At 46.1% G+C, this 22,934-nt stretch overlaps 1 protein-coding gene across 1 annotated transcript in view; it reads right to left on the reverse strand.

Moving 5' to 3' along the window:
* Window positions 1-1,179: 1,179 nt before the first annotated feature.
* The window catches only part of LOC114591142 (uncharacterized), a 33,150-nt gene continuing 11,395 nt past the window's right edge, over window positions 1,180-22,934 (reverse strand). Inside the window, 7 exon segments of the mRNA XM_077923628.1 lie at window positions 1,180-4,188; window positions 6,261-6,359; window positions 18,066-18,113; window positions 18,116-19,105; window positions 19,355-19,481; window positions 20,988-21,062; window positions 21,573-22,072. Coding sequence (XP_077779754.1) covers window positions 2,069-4,188; window positions 6,261-6,359; window positions 18,066-18,113; window positions 18,116-19,105; window positions 19,355-19,481; window positions 20,988-21,062; window positions 21,573-22,072 — 3,959 coding nt within the window. The 3' untranslated portion in view covers window positions 1,180-2,068.

Genomic DNA, 22,934 nt, shown 5'->3' on the forward strand with positions numbered 1-22,934 from the left:
AGACCAGAGTTCAAATCTCCACCCAGTCAATACGCTCACTGGATGACCTTGCCCCACTCATTGCCACATTACCTACCAGTGTGTTGTAGTGGTTAAGAGCGGTAGACTTGTAATCTGGTGAACCAGGTTCGCGTCTGCGCTCCTCCACATGCAGCTGCTGGGTGACCTTGGGCTAGTCACACTTCTCTGAAGTCTCTCAGCCCCACTCACCTCACAGAGTGTTTGTTGCAGGAGAGGAAGGGAAATGAGAATGTTAGCCGCTTTGAGACTCCTTCGGGTAGTGATAAAGCGGGATATCAAATCCCAACTCTTCTTCTTCTCCACTCAAATTCATTGTGCTTGTGAGGAGAAGATGCGCAGGGGGAGAATTTCATCAGCTCCGGCTGATGTTTTGGTAAACCCACCCACCCACAGGTTTAGGGAGCTGCTGGTTGTTTGTGATCAATAACAAAACCCCTAAAAATTAGTACATAGTACTGTAATACATATTTTCTTCTTCTTGACCTGTTTTGGGAACGTAAAGGAACACTTGGAGAAAATCAAACCCAACTCCTGCAAATGCCACATCCGCCTTTCACTTCTTCCCAGATATCCCAGCAGCCCTAAACCTCTTCCCCGCTGATCCATCAATGAAACACTGGAAGGCTGGAAGTGAAATAAAGACACCCCTCTTCTTCCTAGAACCATCTTGATCATGCAGATCTTTCTCTCTCTTTTTTACTCCTATTTTGCCATGATCAGAAACAATGCTAGGGGCACTGGCGGAGGAAGGGGGGCAGAGGGAGCGTATCGCCCCCGGAACCATTGGGGAGGGGGGTACCATTGCGGCTACCTCCCCAACACACGTTGCACACTCCCCCGCCTGCTCTCCCACTCCCACCCCCAGTACCGGAGCATGCAGCTTCGCAACTGGCTAGGTGTTGTCGTAATCAGCAGAAATATCACAGAACAGTTGTGCAAACTGGAATAGCGGTGAATCTCCCACACAAGGAGTGGAGTCAGAAGGAAGGTCAATATTCCATTTCTCCACAAACAAGTGCTATGGTCAGTGGGCTTTCACACATTTCGGCAATATTGCAAGACTGGAGAAAATACAGAATACATTGAAGATCTTATTGTCAATAATCACATTCTCTCACTTAGTATGGTTTTTAGGCACTAGGCAAGGAAACATCTGTGAATGTTTCATCCATTTCTTTATTTACAAATCCACACCCTTCTCTTCAGTTGTGTCAAGGCTCCCAGAGTGGGCTACAAATATCAGTAATGGCAATCCTATAACCTAAAAGACACATCAGAAAAAGAAAAGGGATGGGGAGGGAAGAGGAAAAAATCAAATCCATGCTTCAGATGTTAGCTGCAGAGTTCTAATCATAACCAGTTAAGAAGAGGAGCCCAATACTTCCGTTGCTTAGAATTGCAACAGCAGGGGGAGGCACAAGTGCCAAAATAATTTGTCCAGTCTTGGATAATCTATACCAGGGACGGGACCTCAATTTCTTGCTCCACATCAGGCAGCAAAATGTCCCGTGCTAGCTCTGCCAGTTGAGGTTGTCAGTCTAATGGAAGAGAGTAAAAGGAAAGCTTTTGCTAAGGCTAAGACTAAGACATGTAACTGGAGAATAAAAATCTATCAAATGAAATGGGCAGTGAATTTAAAAAATTCTGATTTATTCTCCAGTCTGGGAATATTTATGGCAGGGTTCAAAATTTTGTTGTCTGTAAATGAATATGGAATTTAGAGAAAGGGTTCACAAGTGCTACCATGAAATGGTTCTATTCCCTTTCTGAATCCTTTGAATATTATTATTCCTGGGACCTCTACATCCTCCAGGAATTTATATGGTACCTCCCCATGTGGATTTTTTTGATATGAACTGAGAGTACTCTCCAAACCCCTTTCTATACTCCAAGCATATGTATGTTTTTTTCCATGTGAATTCTTTGATGATAAGTGAGAGTTAAATTCTGTTTGACGCTGTTTCCATGTTCAAAGCTTTTAAACAATTCCTGCCCTGTACAATTTGTTTGATGAAAAGAGAGACATGTCTTTCCACACTCTAAGCATTTAGATGGTTTCTCCTATGTGAATTCCTTGATGACTAGTAAGGTGTGCCTTCCGATAAAAGCTCTTTCCACATTCGGAGCATTTAAATGGTTTCTCCCCTGTGTCAATTCTCTGATGCAGAGTGAGTGTTGTCTTCTGCGTGAAGCTCTTTCCACACTCCAAGCATTTAAATGGTTCCTCCCCTGTGTGAATTCTTCGATGAATAGTGAGATCTGTCTTTCAACAGAACCACTTTCCACAATCAAAGCACTGATATGGTTTCTCACCTGTATGAATCCTTTGATGAGTAGTAAGACCTGTTTTCTGACCAAAGCTCTTTCCGCACTCAAGACATGTGTATGGCTTCTCCCCTGTGTGAATTCTTTGGTGTGAAGTGAGACTTGCTTTCTGTGTGAAGCACCTTCCACATTCCAAGCATCTAAATGGCTTCTCTCCTGTGTGAATTCTTTGATGAATAGAGAGAGTTCTTTTATCTGTGAAGTTCTTTCCACACTCCAAGCACTGGTGCTGTTTCTCCCCTGTATGAATTCCTTGATGAGTAGTAAGGTGTGTCTTGCGAAAGAAGCTCTTTCCGCACTCTAAGCATGTGTATGGTTTCTCCCCTCTGTGAATTTTTTGATGGTAAACAAGAGTTAAATTCTGTCTGAAACACTTTCCACATTCCAAGCATTTAAATAGTTCCTGCTCTGCATGCCTTCTTTGATGAGCAGTAAGGTGCGTCTTATTATGGAAGTTCTTTCCACACTCCAAGCATTTATGTAGTTTCTCCCCTATGTGAATTCCTTGATGACTAGTAAGGTATGTCTTATGACAAAAGCTCTTTCCACATTCCAAGCACTTAAATGGTTTCTCCCCTGTGTGAATTATTTGATGCAAAGTGAGAGTTCTCTTCTGTGTGAAGCTTTTTCCACACTCAAAGCATCTAAATGGTTTCTCTCCTGTGTGAATTCCCTGATGATTTTTAAGACATGCTTTCTGACAAAAGCTCTTTCCGCACTCTGGGCATTTAAATGGCTTCTCGCCTGTGTGAATTCTTTGATGCAGAGTGAGAGTTGTCTTCTGTGTGAAGCACTTTCCACACTTCAAGCAAATAAATGGTTTCTCCCCTGTATGAATTCTTTGATGAGTAGTAAGGTGTGTCTTGCGATAGAAGCTTTTTCCACACTCCAGGCATGTGTAAGGTTTCTCCCCTGTGTGAATTTTTTGATGGTAAGCAAGAGTTAAATTCTGTCTGAAACACTTTCCACATTCCAAGCATTTAAATAGCTCCTGCCCTGTATGTTTTCTCTGATGAGCAGTGAGATGTATTGCATTATGAAAACTCTCTCCGCACTCAAAGCATTTATGCAGTTTCTCCCTTGTGTGACTTCTCTGATGACTAGTAAGGTATGCCTTCTGACAAAAACTCTTCCCACATTCCAAGCATTTAAATGGTTTCTCCCCTGTATGAATTCTTTGATGCAGAGAAAGAGTTGTCTTCTGCGTGAAACTCTTTCCACATTCCAAGCATCTGAATGGTTTCTCCCCTGTGTGAATTCTTTGATGACTAGTAAGGTATGCTTTACGGCAAAAGCTCTTTCCACACTCTGAACATTTAAATGGTTTCTCTCCTGTGTGAATTCTTTGATGCAGAGAGAGAGTTGTCTTCTGTGTGAAGCTCTTTCCACACTCGAAACATCTAAATGGTTTTTCTCCTGTGTGAATTCTTTGGTGATCATCGAGATATATCTTCCGAGAGAAGCTTTTTCCACATACCAAGCATTCATGCAGTTTCTCCCCTGTGTGAGTTCTTTGATGAGTAGTCATATGTGTCTTACGATAAAAGCTTTTTCCAGAGTCCAGGCATGGGTGTGGTATCTCTCCCGTGTGGATTTTGTAAGGGGTTTCAAATGCTGATGTAGGGTGGAAATGTCTCTGACAGAATATACTTGCTTCTTTACTTGTCTGTATTTCTTCAGCTGGGATCTGATGGCCATCACTGCACTGAGAAATAAGGAACTGATTCCACCTTTTCTCTTCTCCTTCTGGTTTCCTTTCCTGCTGCTCTGCCTTTAAAGTCATGTGTGCTTCTAGCAAGAACCAATGTAGATCTTCCTGATTCTCGGATTCCCACTCATGACCTGTTGAAAAAGAGAGAACACTATCAGGAGCCTGAGGTGTAATTGGAAGCTCGAATCACTGAAGCAAAACACATCATGCTTGCAATAAGGAGTGACAGAAAATTATTAGCAGACCTTACTATTCATGGGACGCGGGTGGCGCTGTGGGTAAAGCCTCAGTGCCTAGGACTTGCCGATAAAAAGGTCGGTGGTTCGAATCCCCGCGGCGGGGTGCGGTCCCGTTGTTCGGTCCCAGCGCCTGCCAACCTAGCAGTTTGAAAGCACCCCCGGGTGCAAGTAGATAAATAGGGACCACTTACTAGCGGAAAGGTAAACGGCGTTTCCGTGTGCGGCTCTGGCTCGCCAGAGCAGCGATGTCACGCTGGCCACGTGACCCGGAAGTGTCTCTGGACAGCGCTGGCCCCCGGCCTCTTAAGTGAGATGGGCGCACAACCCCAGAGTCTGTCAAGACTGGCCCGTACGGGCAGGGGTACCTTTACCTTTTTACTATTCATATCCCTGCCATTGTTAACACCTTAATCGATAGCTGAAGTTCTAGAGACTATTGGACTGAGTCCATGGGGACCCATGTTCAGCACCTAGCTCACACACAGATGTTGCTGAGTGATAGTGATAGGTTGCCTACCTAACAGGGTTGTTGTGACTCTAAACCATAGCACAACCCTATGTATTCTCTTCTGAACTCTTTTGGGCAATGGTGGGTGGATATATCATAAGTACGAGAAGAGAGCCTGTTATTCCGCATGGGAGCATGTAATTTGCATGCAGTCTAAACACTGAATTGTCTAGCCAGCATGGTGTAGTGGTTAAGAGCAGTGGACTCGTAATCTGGTGAACTGGGTTCGCTTCCCCGCTCCTCCACATGCAGCTGCTGGGTGACCTTGGGCTAGTCACACTTCTCTGAAGTCTCTCAGCCTCACTCACCTCACAGAGTGTTTGTTGTGGGGAAGGAGGGGAGAGGAGATTTAGAGCCGCTTTGAGACTCCTTAAGGGGAGTGAAAGGCGGGATATCGAGTCCAAACTCTTCTTCTTCTCTTCTAGTCAACCGATCCTGGATTAATGAACCCTTGGATGTGCTGGGCAAGGTTCTGTCATTCAGAGTACCCAATTCTGGGATAGATCGGCCGATGGCTATGGCAGGGCTGCTTTATCAGGCTTTTGGGATTCCACAATGGCCCCAATCTGTATCTGCACTTCTTGCAGATCTTGAAGTTTCTTGTTGCGGACTGTTAAATTGTTGGCTTTACTATTGTACCTGTTTAACCTACTGTTTAAATGGCAAGGTTAGCCATGAATCTTGTAAACAATAAAAATATAGAAAGCCTGTTGGATTGAGTCTGAAACATATACAAAATGTGCAAAAATGCTCAAGGAAGGACAGAACTTTCTTTATGTATGCCACAACAGCAGCAAGAATACTTATCGCGAAGTATTGGAAGACACAAGATCTACCCACTCTGGAAGAGTGGCAGATGAAGGTGATAGACTATATGGAACTGGCGGAAATGACTGGCAGAATCCGAGACCAGGGAGAAGAGTCGGTGGAGGAAGATTGGAAGAAATTTAAAGATTATTTACAGAAACATTGTAAAATTAATGAATGTTAGAATGATGTTGGAATGAATCTATGTGATTTTAGCAAAAATGCAACAAAGATTTAAGAAAAATAGACTGTTAATTGGTGAAAAGAGGGAAGGTAAACCTATATTAAGTTAAAGATAAATTTTCAGGATAAAATTTTTGAAGAGAGGGAAAGGATTTGCTGATTTGGATAATTGACTTAGAATACAAAAAAGGGAGGTGTGAGGAGGTCAGGGAAACAAGCAAATGAAAGATAAGTTACGGGAAGGTTCGATTTGTTTTTTCTTTTTTTGTCTTTAATTGTTTCTATTTTTCTGTTTTTCAATTGTGATGTGTTGTTTTGTTATTGTTTAATTTGGTGTGTTTTCTTTTGCCTTTTTGTAAACTTAAAGCCCTAATAAACACTATTTTAACAAAAAAAAGTGCAAAAATGCATTATATTGCATTTTCTATACGATATTATGGTCAACTATGCAAAGAGGGAACCTTACAGAGAGAGGCAGTGATCTCACAGTTCTCCTCCATGACTTCCCTGTGCAGGGCCCTCTGCTCCAGATCCAGCAGGGCCCACTCTTCCTCAGAGAAATACACTCCAGGTTACAGACTCCACTAACCCAAGAAATATTACCTCGGGTTAAGAACTTTGCTTCAGGATGAGAACAGAAATCGTGCAGCAGTGGCGCAGCGGCAGCAGAAGGCCCCATTAGCTGAAGTGGTGCTTCAGGTTAAGAACAGTTTCAGGTTAAGAACAGACCTCCAGAACGAATTACGTTCTTAACCTGAGGTACCACTGTACTCAGGCACTGAAAATACATTCATTTTTTCAACTTTGAAAATTTTTGGGGATAAGCAGATTCAGGAGAAAATAAAAGAACCCTAAGGATTTAGGGTATAATTGATAGAGGGAGATCCAGTTAATTCTTACCAAGTGAAGCGGCCACTCTGTCGCTCTCCTGAATGTTCCATTGAAATCAGTGGCCCCTTCAACAAACAGACCTTTCACCTGACACAACGATGGGGATATCAAAAACGAGAAGGATTAGAAAAAGCATGAGAAACCTTTGTGAGTTTAGGACATTGTGGATGATTTGCAGAAAAGGCCTGACAGTTACAGAGAGCATTAGGATACCCTCCTGCACATTTTGAGCACCTTGAAGGTACCAGGATGAAATTCTCACTCACCCGCTCTTCTGTCTGCTTCTTGTCCTCTGCCCGACTCAGGAGGAAACCTTCAACCAGGGCCACTGCCTGGGAACTGGTCTCTGCTCCACATTCCCTCACCCAGCTCTCCATCTCTGGGGAAAGGACCGCCAAGAATTGCTCCAGGATCACCAGGTCCAGGATCTCATTCTTCATGTGTTGCTCTGGCTTCAGCCACTGATAACAGAGATGGTGGAGTCGGCTGCAAACCTCTCTGGGTCCCTTGGCCTCTTGGTAGCGGAAATGCCTGAGACGCTGGCGCTGTGCCTCTGAGCTGAGGGGTTCCTCCTTACCCAGTACCTTCTGAACTGTTCTTTCCCAGAATTCCCCAGAGCTTCCATCTCTTCCTGCTTCAGTTGTGTCTTTCTCTTCCATCTTTGAGCTCTGTTCCAAGGAAGCCTCCAACTGGATCCAAGAGACCCCTCAGTCTTCTGCCAAATTGGAGGTGCTATCAAGTCCTGAAAGTCAAGACATTATTTGGCTACTGAATAACACTTTCAAGAGAGGAAGAGTTTCGCTCAGGAAATGTGGCTGAGTCTGGATAACGATATTTTTGAGGATATAGAGATTTCTAACTATCAATATGGTGAAAGTGCTATCAACAGCATTATATTCTCTTCTTCATTATTCACTTTTATGAATATTTTTGAAGTGTTAAGATGTACAATCTATTAAAACTATAAAATAATGACAATAAAAACAACACAGCTGTAGTAGTACATATAAAATATATATAAATACAAACACACATACAGTAAGCCTGCAGCTCATGTGCATCTAACTTGTGCATATTCAGCTTTAAGTATGGCTAAATAAATAAATAAATAAGAGGTGCGGAAAATGACTTGGGCAATCCCACCCACCACTGAACCAATGGAATTTACCGTATTTTTTTTTTTTTTGCAATTTTGGCTTTAGGCTTGATTCCCAGAATGCAACCCCCAAATAAGTTGTGGGCTTACTGTATATATAATGTATTACCTGCCCATCAGCCTAAGGTCCCTGGGTGGGTTACAGAATTAACACACAACATCAAAAACAGTTGAAAACAGTTTCCTATCATAAAAATTATGGTGGGTCCTAGCAGCATACACAAAACCGTCTCCCCTGTGCGAATTCAGGTGGACGTCAGAAATCAGTTTAATTAGGATTATTACAACACGCATCCCTTTTCTTTTAAAGAAGTTACAATAGAATGGATCTCTAGAAAAAGCTGTTACTGCTTCTTCCGCTGAGTCCCATGGAGAAGACGGTCATTCAGAGGCCCCAGTGGGGCCAGTTGGGGTGCGGGGGAGGCCCACTGTGGGATCTGGTGGTGGGGTGGGGTTCCCCTAAATCCAATGGGATGATCCATTCAACTAAGCATTGCACACCTGCTTTGCACACCCTCCTCTTCCCCAACCCCGACATAGCAAACCCCCTGGTTTATATATGGGGGTCCTAAGTGGATCTGCTGCACTATGTATATAAAATGGGGCTAGGGTCCCAAAAGGTCCCCCTTCCCAAAAGCTGGCGACCCTCTCCTTTTCCTGGCTGGCATTGGATTTTGGAAATCAGCCCCCAATACATTTTTAACTCCCCCTCCTCACTTCTGTCCCTTGTGCATCCTCCCCCCCCCCACTCCCCTTTCCCCAAATTTGTGGAGGGGTGCTCACCAGATCCCACAAAGGTAGCACTTTTGTGGGTGGGTGGGGGGTGGCAGAGAGATCAGTGACCAGTTTTACTCCAAGGGACATGAAAGGGGTGGGGTGGGGGCTTTGGCTCCCCCCCTTTCGAATTTAACCCTTAGAATGCCTAGCCCCGCACACTCCGATGAAGGGGTTTTTTTTTGGTGGCGGGAGGTGGCAAGAAAATCAAAAGTAGGAAGAAAACCAGACCCTTCCTCAACAGCTGCCTCCCATTTTAATCAAAACAATTGGAGGAATGGTCTGGTATCCTGCCTACTTCTTGGCATCCCTCTTCCACGAAGCAGGGGCACCCCATCACCTCCTGCCCTGACAGCGATGTGCCGACCGGCGCCAGGAGGAGAGATAATAATAATAATAATTTATTATTTGTACCCCGCCCATCTGGCTGGGTTTCCCCAGCCACTCTGGGCGGCTTCCATAAAAACCAAAGATACAGTAAAATATCACAGATTAAAAACTTCCCTGAACAGGGCTGCCTTAAGATGTCTTCTGAATGCCAGGTAGTTATTTATCGCTTTGACATCTGATGGGAGGGCGTTCCACAGGGCGGGCGCCACTACCGAGAAGGCCCTCTGCCTGGTTCCCTGTAGCTTTGCTTCTCGCAATGAGGGAACCGCCAGAAGGCCCTCGGAGCTGGACCTCAGTGTCCGGGCAGAAAGATGGGGGTGGAGACGCTCCTTCAGGTATACTGGGCCGAGGCCATTTAGGGGTTTAAAGGTCAACACCAGCACTTTGAATTGTGCTCGGAAACGTACTGGGAGCCAATGTAGGTCTTTCAAGACCGGTGTTATGTGGTCTCGGCGGCCGCCCCCAGTCACCAGTCTAGCTGCCACATTCTGGATTAGTTGTAGTTTCCGAGTCACCTTCAAAGGTAGCCCCACGTAGAGCGCATTGCAGTAGTCCAAGCGGGAGATAACTAGAGCATGCACCACTCTGGCGAGACAGTCCGTGGGCAGGTAGGGTCTCATCCTGCGTACCAGATGGAGTTGGTAGACAGCTGCCCTGGATACAGAATTGACCTGTGCCTCCATGGATAGCTGTGAGTCCAAAATGACTCCCAGGCTGTGCACCTGGTCCTTCAGGGGCACAGTTACCCCATTCAGGACCAGGGAATCCTCCACACCTGCCCGCCTCCTGTCCCCCAAAAACAGTACTTCTGTCTTGTCGGGATTCAACCTCAATCTGTTAGCCGCCATCCATCCTCCAACCGCCTCCAGGCACTCACACAGGACCTTCACCGCCTTCACTGGTTCTGATTTGAAAGAGAGGTAGAGCTGGGTATCATCTGCATATTGAGATGTGCCAGACATGGCAGTACCTTGGGCGGGCAGCATGCGAGACGGACTCCCTCGTAAGGAAGGCGGTTGGGTGGCCATCTGTCAAGAGATCCTTTAGCTGCGATGCCTGCATTTCGAGGGGGGGGGTGCGTGTGTGGACTAGATGACCCTTGGGGGTCCCTTCCAAACCCTACAACTCAGAATCACAGGCAATGAATCACCTGGCCTCCAACTCCCTGGCAACGCAAGACCTTGGGGGCATTTAATGAGGCGAAAACCCGTCTCCGCCTCCCTGTTCCCCACGAGAAGCGGCCGCGCGTTGAATTCTGCAGGCGGCTCCCCCTCCCTGCCCGGAGAAAACCCTGCGAGGAGACCCGGAAGTGATCAGCAGCAGGCGCGAGTCGAGAAATAGCGGAGGCCATAGAGTGTCCAAGCGGCGGTTGGCCTTTGGGTGCCCCTAGCAACGCCTCACTTGCCCTTAGCAACGCCGCTAGGCCGTCCCTAGCAACGCCTCACTTGCCCTTAGCAACGCCGCGCGGCCGTTGGGCGCCTCTAGCAACGCCTCGCGTACCTTAGCAACGCCGCTAGGCCGTCCCTAGCAACGTCTCACGTGCCCTTAGCAACGCTGCCCGGCCGTTGGGCGCCTCCTAGCAATGTCTCACGAGCCCGTAGCAACGCCGCCCGGCCGCCTTTTCCTTCGCTGGCATCCTCCATGCCGGCGCTTCTGCCTCAGCCGCTGCCTTTGCTTCCTTCGTCCTTCGTCTCCGGCTGCTTCGAGGCCCCTTGCGGGTGTCTCCCTTTCCCCCGCCCCGCCATTACGTTTATATACCACCTTTTCTTCCGAGGAGTTCAAGGTGGCGCACGTGGTTCTCCACGTCCCCAGTTCGCCCTCCCAACAACCCTGTGAGGTAGGCTGGGCTGAGAGACGTTGGCTGCCCAAGGTAGCTTCATGGGGATACGAACCCTGCTCTCCCAGATCCAGCCAGGGGTGCCAACTTTAATAATGGGGGGGGGGGGGCAGGTAAGCCCCACCCTGCATAATCGACCATGTAAGATTGTTTTGCAAAATAATTTCATTTGAATAGAAGAAAGTTGCTTAGCAAAAAGGGAAGAAGAAATAACTTATAGCAGTATCTTACGTAAATAATTTACTAGGGTCTTAACAGCCAAGAACAAATTATTTAATCGTTGATTTAAATTTTCTTATTTTTATTTTTAAATTGATTTATCCCATATTTGATCCTGTGAACATTCCCCCGCCCTGCCTTGAAAGCCACACCTGGATTGGAGTCTGTGCGCCTGAACTCCAATTTTCCTCTTCCTCATCCCTGTTCGGGGAGCTTCATAGAATCTTAGAGTTGGAAGGGACACCCAGGATCATCTAGTCTAACCCCCAGCAATGCTGGAATCTCAGCTAAAGCATCCAGGACAGATGGCCACCCAACCTCTGCTTAAAAACCTCCAAGGAAGGAAAGTTATTCCTGATGTTTAGTCGGAATCTCCTGTCTTGTAACTTGAAGTGGTTAGGACAGTGTTTCCCAACCGGTGTTCCGCGGCACACTAGTGTGCCGCGAGGCGTTGCCTGGTGTGCCGTGGGAGGGAGGCGGGCGAGTTGGGCGGCGAGAGGCGGGGCGGCGGCGGCGAGGATCCGCGTCGAGCCGGGGGCGGCTCCGCGGTGGTGGTGCCGAGGTTTCTCTCTCCATTCTCCCCTCACACACACACACACACAGGATCAGCTGACAGGACCCAGCCAATGGGGCGGCGGCGGGGCAGCGCGCGCAAAAGGGAGGAGCGCGAGACAGCGGACGAGGAGGAGGCCGGCATGTCCGGGCAGCAGCAGCAACAACAGCAGCAGCAACTCCCGGCGACGGCTCCTCAAGCCCCGGGCAACCCTACTCCCTCACCGGCCTCGGCCGCCCTCCTGCTCCACCCGCCGCCTCCCCCGCCGCCGCCGGCCACCTCGGCCCCGCCGCCGCCCCCTCCTCCGCCCGCTATCGCCGCCACAACCACAACAGCCGCCGCCGCCTCAGCTGGGCCCATGCCTGCCGGGAGTGGCGGCGGCAGCAGCAGCAGCAGCGCCCCGGCGCCCTTCCCTCCCGGCGTGACGCTGCGCGCTGACGTCACGGGGCTGTAATGGTGGTGTGCCTCAAGATTTTTTTCATCAAGCAAGTGTGCCTTTGCCCAAAAAAGGTTGGGAAACACTGGGTTAGGAGACTCCTGGGGCAGGGAGATGCCCAGATTACAATACCAGCTTGGGTAAATTAAATCTTTGGTGGGTGGGTGTGCGCGCGCGCAAAACATCATATTCTCCTCTCCCGCACCCTCTCCTTGCCTTTGCACATTTTCTGCACTTGGAAACCAGAGAACATTCCTTTGCCCTTTCCATTTCCTCTTTGCACATTTAATTTCCTGATTCCAAACACAGCCTCCTATATAAACACACAAAAAAAAAACATACCACCACCACCAATTCAAAATGAAGGACAGGTAAGCTGGAAATGGACTTTTTGTTATTCATTTATTATTACATTTATAGCCCACCTTTCCTCAAATGAACTTGAAGTGGCTTCATAGTTCTCCTATTCCCAATTTTATATATTCACAACAACCCTGAAAAAAAGCTGACTGACATGAACCTTTCTCCTACCATCTGTGACTGGATTAAAGACAATCTGATAGATCAAATACAGTGAGGATTGGACATGTAACATCTAATTCTTTAAAAATCAGCACTGGCACACCACAGGGATGTGTGCTAAGTCCCTACCTGTATTCATTGTATACATACGATTGTGTATCATCTGATCTGTCTACTGCAATTATTAAGTTTGCAGATGACACCACCATAATGGGTTTAATAACAGGTGGAGACGAATCAGCGTATAGAGGGGAGGTAAATATATATATATATATATATATTTGCTTTCGTAGATTTTCACGGGTATAGGAATGCAGGTTTTGGTGTCCTCGGGTGTCTTCCCGTGTAAAAGTTGGGGTGTCTAGGCGACGTTTCGACGAGGTCTCACTCGTCATCTTCAGGCTGGTGCTTTCGGCTTCTTGTTACTGGAACAGAGCAGGGTCTCAGTGTTTGAGTTCCTATAAATACTGTTGAGGTGTGGTGTATAGCCTCCAATGTTCTGGGCCGAGAGGAAGTTCCCAGGCTAGTTTGCCTTTTCTTCTTTTGTTCCTTAATTGTTTGAGGGATATCTTGAGTGATTTCTTGAGTGATATCCTGAGTACCACTTAGGTGGGTCATTAGGTGTGGATTAGTTGCTAAAGCCTTTGTGTCTTGACCTCTTGAACTTTGTGAAGAGTTTTTCTGAGAAGATGGCTGTACTGCATTTTGTTGTGCTCTGGCTTGGCTTCGTGTATAGGGGCGAGCTGTGGTTTTGTGGCCTGTGTAGGGATTGCAGGGGGGTGCAGCATCCGGAGGTGCCACCATGGTTTGGCTACTGGATGGTGTCTGTAATTTATCTGTGGAGAGGGTCTGGGTTTGGGTCTGGTGTGGTTGATTGGTGATGGCGTTCTGTGTGCCTCTGGATCTGGTGTCAGTTTTTGTGGGGAGGGCTAATTTCCAGATGTCTGGCAAGCGGGATGTGTCGTCACGCTTGTTCATGTTGTGAGGGTGTTTCTCTATCTCGATGGCTTCCATGATTATTCTCTTGTGGTGATGTTCCATGTTAGAGAGCAATTTGGAATCTGCAAAATTAATTTCGTGTCCTGTTTCTTTCATGTGTTGGAAAAGAGAGGAAGTTTTTTCTTCTTTTTTGACGGCATTCTTGTGTTCTGCGATACGTGCATTTATTCGTCTGTTTGTTTGTCCAATGTACGTGGCTGGGCAGACTTTGCAGGGTATTTCATAGACCCCTTGGTTTTCCAACTGGATTTTATCCTTGGGGTTTCTGAGGATATTGGCTATCTTTTGGTTGGCGCAAAAGGCTGTTTTGATATTGTGTTTATGGAGGATTTTGCTAATTTTATCTGTAGTGCCCTTGATATAAGGAAGGAGGGCCATGCCATTGTTTTCTTCTGTGTCTTGGTTTTTGGGGGGTGTTTCTTTTTGGATTAGCTTCGTAACCCTGTTTTGCTGGTATCCATTGGCAATTAACACATTTGAGAGATTCTGTAACTCAGTTGTCAAGTGGTCTTTGTCAGCCAGGCGTTTGGTTCTGGAGATGAGAGTCTTGGCTACGGAGTTTATTTGTGCAGGGTGGTGGTGTGATTGTGCATGTAAGTAGCGGTTGGTGTGTGTTTTTTTCCGGTAGATAGTGTGTCCTAGGGAGCCATCAGGTTTTTTGTAGATTAGGACGTCAAGGAAGGGAAGTTGGTTGTTGGCTTCTATTTCCATAGTGAATTGTATTTTGGGGTGTAGGCTGTTGAGATGTGTGAGGAAGCTGTCCAGTTTTTCCTTCCCGTGTGGCCAAATTACAAAGGTGTCGTCAACATATCTGAGCCAAAGTTTGGGTTTGTGTTCTGACTTGTCTAAAGCATTGGTTTCAAAGTGTTCCATGTACAGGTTTGCGATGACTGGTGAGAGGGGTGATCCCATAGGTGCTCCTTCTATCTGTTTGTATCTTTGTCCATTGTGGATGAAGTACGTGTTGGTTAGGCAGTGGTTGGTCAGGTCCAGGATGTATTCGGGGGGATTGTATTTGTTTTGAATGGCTGTCAAGGCTTCATTAATGGGCACTTGTGTGAAGAGAGATACAACATCGAAGCTCACAAGTAGGTCATTGGGATGTAGGTTTTGCTTCTTTATTGTTTCTATGAACTGGAAGGAGTTTGGAACGTGTGAAGAGATGGATTCTGCATAGGGCTGAAGTTGCTTGGTGAGAAATTTAGCGAGATTTTGTAGAGGTGAGCCTATGGAGCTGACTATTGGTCTGAGTGGTGTTCCCTCTTTGTGTATCTTGGGGAGGCCGTAGAGTTTGGGGCATCTGGATGATTTTTCTCTGGGGATGATTCTTAGCTGGATTTCTTCACTGATAGGAGAGGCTTTTATTTTGGATTTGGTGGTTTTTTCCAGATAGGTGGTGGGATCTGTTTTTATAGGTTGGTAGGTAGGGTCTTGGAGTAGATTTGATAGTTTTGCTTGGTAGTCCGATGTGTTCATCACAACAGTGGCATTACCTTTGTCTGCTGGGAGAATGATTATGTTGTTGTCTTTCCTCAGGTTGGTGAGTGCTTTCTGTTCCTCTTTGTGTAAATTGCTTCTGGGTGGTTTGCTGGAGCAGAGGATGTTGGTGACTTCAAGTCTGATTTTATCTTGAGTGATTTCTTGAGTGATATCTTGAGTACCAATTAGGTGGGTCATTAGGTGTGGATTAGTTGTTAAAGCCTTTGTGTCTTGACCTCTTGAACTTTGTGAAGAGTTTTTCTGAGAAGAAGGCTGTACTGCACTTAGTTGTGCTCTGGCTTGGCTTCGTGTATAGGGGCGAGCTGTGGTTTTGTGGCCTGTGCCAGCCAGATCTGTGTAGGGATTGCAGGGGGGTGCAGCATCCGGAGGTGCCACCATGGTTTGGCTACTGGATGGTGTCTGTAATTTATCTGTGGAGGGGGTCTGGGTTTGGGTCTGGTGTGGTTGATTGGTGATGGCGTTCTGTGTGCCTCTGGATCTGGTGTCAGTTTTTGTGGGGAGGGCTAATTTCCAGATGTCTGGCAAACGGGATGTGTCGTCACGCTTGTTCATGTTGTGAGGGTGTTTCTCTATCTCGATGGCTTCCATGATTATTCTCTTGTGGTGATGTTCCATGTTAGAGAGCAATTTGGAATCTGCAAAATTAATTTCGTGTCCTGTTTCTTTCATGTGTTGGAAAAGAGAGGAAGTTTTTTCTTCTTTTTTGACGGCATTCTTGTGTTCTGCGATACGTGCATTTATTCGTCTGTTTGTTTGTCCAATGTACGTGGCTGGGCAGACTTTGCAGGGTATTTCATAGACCCCTTGGTTTTCCAACTGGATTTTATCCTTGGGGTTTCTGAGGATATTGGCTATCTTTTGGTTGGCACCAAAATACTCCTCAACAGTATTTATAGGAACTCAAACACTGAGATCCTGCTCTGTTCCAGTAACAAGAAGCCGAAAGCACCAGCCTGAAGATGACGAGTGAGACCTCGTCGAAACGTCGCCTAGACACCCCAACTTTTACACGGGAAGACACATCCCGCTTGCCAGACATCTGGAAATTAGCCCTCCCCACAAAAACTGACACCAGATCCAGAGGCACACAGAACGCCATCACCAATCAACCACACCAGACCCAAACCCAGACCCTCTCCACAGATAAATTACAGACACCATCCAGTAGCCAAACCATGGTGGCACCTCCGGATGCTGCACCCCCCTGCAATCCCTACACAGGCCACAAAACCACAGCTCGCCCCTATACACGAAGCCAAGCCAGAGCACAACAAAATGCAGTACAGCCATCTTCTCAGAAAAACTCTTCACAAAGTTCAAGAGGTCAAGACACAAAGGCTTTAGCAACTAATCCACACCTAATGACCCACCTAAGTGGTACTCAGGATATCACTCAAGAAATCACTCAAGATATCCCTCAAACAATTAAGGAACAAAAGAAGAAAAGGCACACTAGCCTGGGAACTTCCTCTCGGCCCAGAACATTGGAGGCTATACACCACACCTCAACAGTATTTATAGGAACTCAAACACTGAGACCCTGCTCTGTTCCAGTAACAAGAAGCCGAAAGCACCAGCCTGAAGATGACGAGTGAGACCTCGTCGAAACGTCGCCTAGACACCCCAACTTTTACACGGGAAGACACCCGAGGACACCAAAACCTGCATATATATATATATATATATATACACATATACACACACACACATGGTGCCTAGGGAACAACTTGCACCTTAATATCAGCAAGACAAAGGAGATTGTGTTGGACTTTCGGAGGAAGAGAGAACTAGCCCCGCTGTACAACGGAGAGGGCTGTGCGGAGAGAGTCTCTTCCTTTAAATTCCTAGGAGTTTATCTCAGTGAAGAGCTTACTTGGAAAATAAATACAACCCAGGTGGTTAAGAAAGCCCAACAGACTCCATCTCCTCAGAGTATTGCGTAAGAACGATGTCAATCAACATCTGATGATCTCCTTCTACCGGTCAACAATAGAAAGTGTCCTTTCATACTGCATCACGGTGTGGTACGCTGGTTTGACATCAACTGATAGGAAGTGCCTACAGAGGGTGGTGAATACAGCACAAGATATTATGGGCTGTCCCGTGAATCCGCTGGATGAAATAGCGGAAGAACGTTGCCTCAGGAGAGTGAGGAAAATTCTCAGGGATGATTCAAACCCTGGCCGGCACTTTCTGGATCTCCTGCCCTCAGGCAGAACATATAGAAGCATGATTAGTCGCACTAACAGGGTAAAGAGCAGCTTCTATCTGTGCGCTGTTAGGCTGCTGAATGAAAAGAGAACAACAGGGCAACTGACTTTTGGGTTTGGTGGGTGTGCATCAGTAAATGAGGGGAATTAAAGACTAAGCTGAGTGGGAGGTGCTCGTGTAATCTCAGTGTATACAAGGTGTACAAGTGACAATAAAGTATTTCAATATACAGTGGTGCCCCGCAAGACGAAAAACTCACTAGACGAAAAACTCACTAGACGAAAGGGTTTTCCGTTTTTTGAGTCGTTCCGCAAGACGAATTTCCCTATGGGCTTGCTTCGCAAGACGAAACGTCTTGCGAGTTCTCTTGTGAGATTGTTTCCTTTTTCTTAAAGCCGCTAAGCCGTTAATAGCCGCTAAGCCGTTAATAGCCGTGCTTCGCAAGACGAAAAAAACCGCAAGACGAAGAGACTCGCGGAACGGATTAATTTCGTCTTGCGAGGCACCACTGTAACCCTGAGAGGTAGAACAAGGCTGAGAGCCACTGGCCCAAGGTTACCCAGTGAACTTCATGGCTTCATGGGGATTTGAACTCTGGTCTCCCAGGGCTGCTTCAGTTTAAATGAGTGGGGCCAAGAGGGAGGGGTGTAGCTTAAGGAAGAAAAGGAGGGTACTCTACGTCCCCAAGAAAGATTTAAATGGTTGTACCCTTATGTGCATCATTTCATGTATTTCCACTCCAAGCACTGGAATAGTTTATCTCATGTTAATTCAAAGAAATGAGAACTTTATTTACGTGGAAAGTCTTTCCACACTGCAAACATTCATATCACTTTCCCCTGTATGCATTTTTTGATGAGAAATTAGTGTTTTCTTTGCACTGAAGCTCTTCCCGCACTCCGTACATTTATATGGTTTTACTCCTGTGTGAACTCTCTCATGACAACGGAGATTTGCGTTTGTATTGAAACTCTTTCCACACTTCAAACAGTGATACGGTTTCTCCCCAGTGTGAATTCTTTGATGAGGAATGAGGTCTCTGTTCAGGCGAAAGCACTTTCCACACACTGAGCATTTATATGGTTTCTCCCCTGTGTGAATCGTTTGGTGAGAAGTGAGGTGCCTTTTCCGTGTAAAGCTCAATCCACACACCAAACACTGATAAGGTTTCTCCCCTGTGTGGATTCTTTGATGATAACTAAGATCAGTCTTCCGAATGAAGCTCTTTCCACACTCCAAGCACTGATACGGTTTCTCTCCTGTGTGTAGTCTTTGATGATTACTGAGAGTTATATTCTGTCTAAAGCTTTTCCCGCACTCCAAGCACTGAAATGGTTTCTCTCCTGTGTGGATTGTCTGATGGGAAGTGAGGTTTATCTTTCGAATGAAGCTCCTTCCACATTCCAAACACTGATACGGTTTCTCCCCTGTGTGAAGTCTTTGATGATAAGTGAGATTTATCTTTCGAATGAAGCTCTTTCCACAGTCCAAACATTCATAGGGTTTTTCCCCTGTGTGAGTTTTTTGATGATAGCTGAGAGTTACGTTCTGTCGGAAGCTCTTTCCACACTCCAAGCACTTATATGGCTTTCCCACAGTGTGGGTTCTTTGATGAGCAGTGAAAGCTTTCATATCACTGAAGCTCTTTCCACACTCCAAGCACTGGTGTGGTTCCTCCCCTGTGTGAATTCTTGGATGTGTCATGAGGCCTGTCTTCTCATGTAAGCGCTTTGCACCTCCAAAACATTTATATGGCTTCTCCCCAATGTGGATCCTTTGAGGGGTAGTGAGGCTAAAACTTTGACAAAAGCTTTTTTCACATGCTGCAACAAAGATAGAAAACAGGTAAGAACCTGAGGTAAAAATGCTAATGTTTTAGTTGCTAATGTTTTAATCAATAAAAATTATCCACTTTAAGAAATGTGCAAAGAAATATAATGCTAAAAGTTGATAGATTGCTAGACTTTCTAAACACTTTTAAACTAGTGCAGAAATTATGGGTGTTGCAGTCCTGTAATGTCTGTAATGCTGAGGATTCTCCGCTCCTGGACAAGTGAAACTTCGACCCTTACCAAGAAAGGTTGCCACCCCACAATTCTCCTCCATGACTTCTTTATGCAGATCTCTCTGATCAGGATCCAGAAGTGCCCACTCCTCCTTGGTGAAGTACACAGCCACCTCCTCAAAGGACACGGGACTCTGAGAAAAAGGGAAATAGTTGAAAGATTACATTAAGATATATTGATTCCCAAAATCCATGAGACTCTTCAAGGAAGAGGGGCTATTCTGCAGAAATGAAATCTCCTCTGTAGATAATAGTTTGTGTTATCTATTACATTGGTTCCCAAACACTTTGCCCTGTGGATGTTGTATGATTTTTAATTGTACTTTTATTTCCTATATTGTATTTTAAGGTAAAGGTAAAGGTACCCCTACCCGTATGGGCCAGTTGTGTCCGACTCTGGGGTTGCGTGCTCATCTCGCTTAAGAGGCCGGGAGCCAGCGCTGTCCGAAGACACTTCCGGGTCACGTGGCCAGCGTGACGAAGCTGCTCTGGCGAGCCAGCACCAGCGCAGCGCACGGAAACGCCGTTTACCTTTCCGCTATAAAGCGGTACCTATTTATCTACTTGCACTTGGGGGTGCTTTCGAACTGCTAGGTGGGCAGGAGCTGGGACCGAACGACGGGAGCTCACCCCGCCGCGGGGATTCGAACTGCCGACCATGTGATCGGCAAGTCCTAGGCACTGAGGTTTTACCCACAGCGCCACCCGCATCCCTTATATTGTATTTTATCATGTTACAATTTGAATTCTATGGAATGATTTAAATATTTCACTTCCTTGCAGGCAGTTCTGACAGAAGAACCAAGAAGCAGGGATTTCAGTTCAGGCCTAGGGAGGTGGGGACCGAGTAGCCTGCCTCCAGCCTGCCTCCTGTGATCTGTCCTCCCTACCTGATCCAGTTCAATAGCAACTGCTTCCCCTTCACCACGAAGCAGAGGTGGCTGATGAGGTCTTGCCAGCATCATTTCATCACCTGAGAGAGAAAAAGCTGGTGATAAGCCAGGAGCACTTGCTCCTCTCATAGGTTAATCGATGCATCCCTAAATACACATGGGTGTTAGAAATTTTTTTATCTGTTAAGCATATTTCAGAGCCTTATATTCCATTTTATATGTGTGTGAAAGGACATCTCTTCCCTGGGCTCTGGGCCCTAGGCTGCCTGTTTCTTCCCCCAAAAGATTAAAGGAGCCTGTGGATTTATTTAACACTTGACCAAGATAAACCCAATTGAAACATCCCATCAGTCATTATTATATTTATTTATATCCCGTCTTATCCCCAGACCAGGACTTGAGGCAGCTTACATTAATTATAACCACACAGATGAAATACAAAAAACTAAAACATAAAAAGAGAACACCGGTAATTAAAATGTTGGTTAAACTCTAGGAGAATTAAAACAATATAAAAACAAACCTATTAAGATACAGATATTAAAAACAGCACAGCACTAGTAAAAGCCCTTTTCCACTAGTAAAAGCCCTTTCATTTAAAAACAGTCAATTCCCAAAGGAAATATGGTCTTTCAGATAACTTGGACCTAAGCAGTATAGGGTTTTATAGCTCATAACCAGCACTTTGAATTGCACCTGGAATCAGACTGCAAGCCAATGTAGCTGTTCTAACAAGGGAGTTCTTACCCGGTAGCCCCTGTCCAGTGTCTGATGGAGCCCTCTCTGCCTCTGGGAAATCCAGGCCGGCTTTGGCAAATAGACCTGTAACCTGAAACAACAATAAGAATTGGAGACGTCAACTTTGGAGAAGGATTGGAAAAGGAACAGCAGAGGCAGAAACCTGAAGGGTTATTAGAAGTCTTTCCTTGGATGCAGTTACAGATAGGTAGCCGTGTTGGTCTGCCATAGTCAAAACAAAAAAAATTCCTTCCAGTAGCACCTTAAAGACCAACTAAGTTAGTTCTTGGTATGAGCTTTCGTGTGCTCTGAAGAAGTGTGCATGCACACGAAAGCTCATACCAAGAACTAAGTTGGTCTTTAAGGTGCTACTGGAAGGATTTTTTTTTTGTTTTTCCTTGGATGCTTTCATTTTCTGTGTTCCACAGAATTCAATTTGTTATGCATTAAAATACAAGAAATAAAATAAGCAACCAAGACGCAATTAAAAGTAAATATAAATATTTAACGTTGATCAACTGAATAAAACTCATGGACCACTAGCAGCTCACATTCCACAGTTTGGGAGACCCCTGATCCAGATGACAACCTCACCTGCTGCTCTGCCTGCTTCTTGTCCTCTGCTTGACTTAGGAGGAAACCTTCAGCTAGGGCCACCGCCTGGGAACTGGTCTCTGCTCCACATTCCCTCACCCAGCTCTCCATCTCTGGGGGGAGAACAGCCAGAAACTGCTCCAGGATCACCAGGTCTAGCATCTCAGTCTTGGTGCATCTCTCCGGCTTCAGCCACTGATGGCAAAGATGGTGAAGTCGGCTGCAAACCTCTCGGGGCCCCTCGGCTTCCTGGTAGTGGAAATGCCTGAACTTCTGGCATTGCACATTTGTGCTGAGGGTGTCCTCACCTGGAATCTTCCATCCTGTTCTTTCCCACGGTTCCCCAGGGCTCCTGGCCTGGATGATAAACAGACCTCTTACTGCTTCAGGCCCAGCCGAGTCTGTCTCTTCCATCTTTGATATCTGTTTCCTCCCACAGGGTCCAAGAAGCTTCTCTTGCTTCTGCCGAAGACTGCTGTTACTGGAGTCACTGCCAAGTCCTAAAAATTTAAGACATTGTAGGGTGAGTGAATTATTACGCTGTCAGGACATGAAAATTTTCCCTAAGGAAATGTGAATGAGTCCAGCCACCCATCAGAACGAAGGGCAGGTGAATGACAAGAGGACTCTAAGATGAGCTTCTGGGGAGGTTCCTTCATGTGTGGGCCATGGATCAAAGCCTTCAACCTGGTTGAAGGTCAGAAGGTAGCTGGTTTGGTGTAGAGCTAAGACCTGGAAGAGACTAGGGTTCTAGTTGCTATCCAACCAAGAAGCCCACTGGGTGACCTTTGGCCAGTCACTGCCTTTCAGCCCAACCTACCTCACAGGGTGGTTGTGAGGATAAGATGAGAGGAAGAAGCATATCTGCTACCTTGAGTTCATTGGAGGAAAAGGTGGTATGTAAATGTAACAAAGAAATACATAAATAAGGTGCAGCATCCGTCCAACAGCTCTGTTGCTCACAGCTCCTCCCTCTCTCAGTTGTACAAACTCCCTCTCTCAGTTGTACATAGAAAAACAGGACAGTACACATCAGAAAGGTGAGTTGGGGGAGCTCTGTTGGGGAAGTTGGTTTAGGGTGGGTTACAGAAAATTGGTATTTCATTGACAAGTTAATATGTATTCAGCATTTGTGACTGAGTTAATTTCCCAGTATTTGCTCTCTTCCCAGGTACATAGAAAAAGGATTTACCAGCGGCACTGGCATTGACAATGCCATTAATTTACAGATCAGGAGATAAGCATGTAGATACAAATCAAGATACGCAGTAAATTACGTCTCCACCTAGGGGACACACTTTACATACAGGGAAAATTCGTTACAATTTCCAGGTGGCACGCTAAATGCATTTGTTATAGGGG

This window comes from Podarcis muralis, chromosome 2, assembly GCF_964188315.1.
Source record: "Podarcis muralis chromosome 2, rPodMur119.hap1.1, whole genome shotgun sequence".
NCBI lineage: Eukaryota > Metazoa > Chordata > Lepidosauria > Squamata > Lacertidae > Podarcis > Podarcis muralis.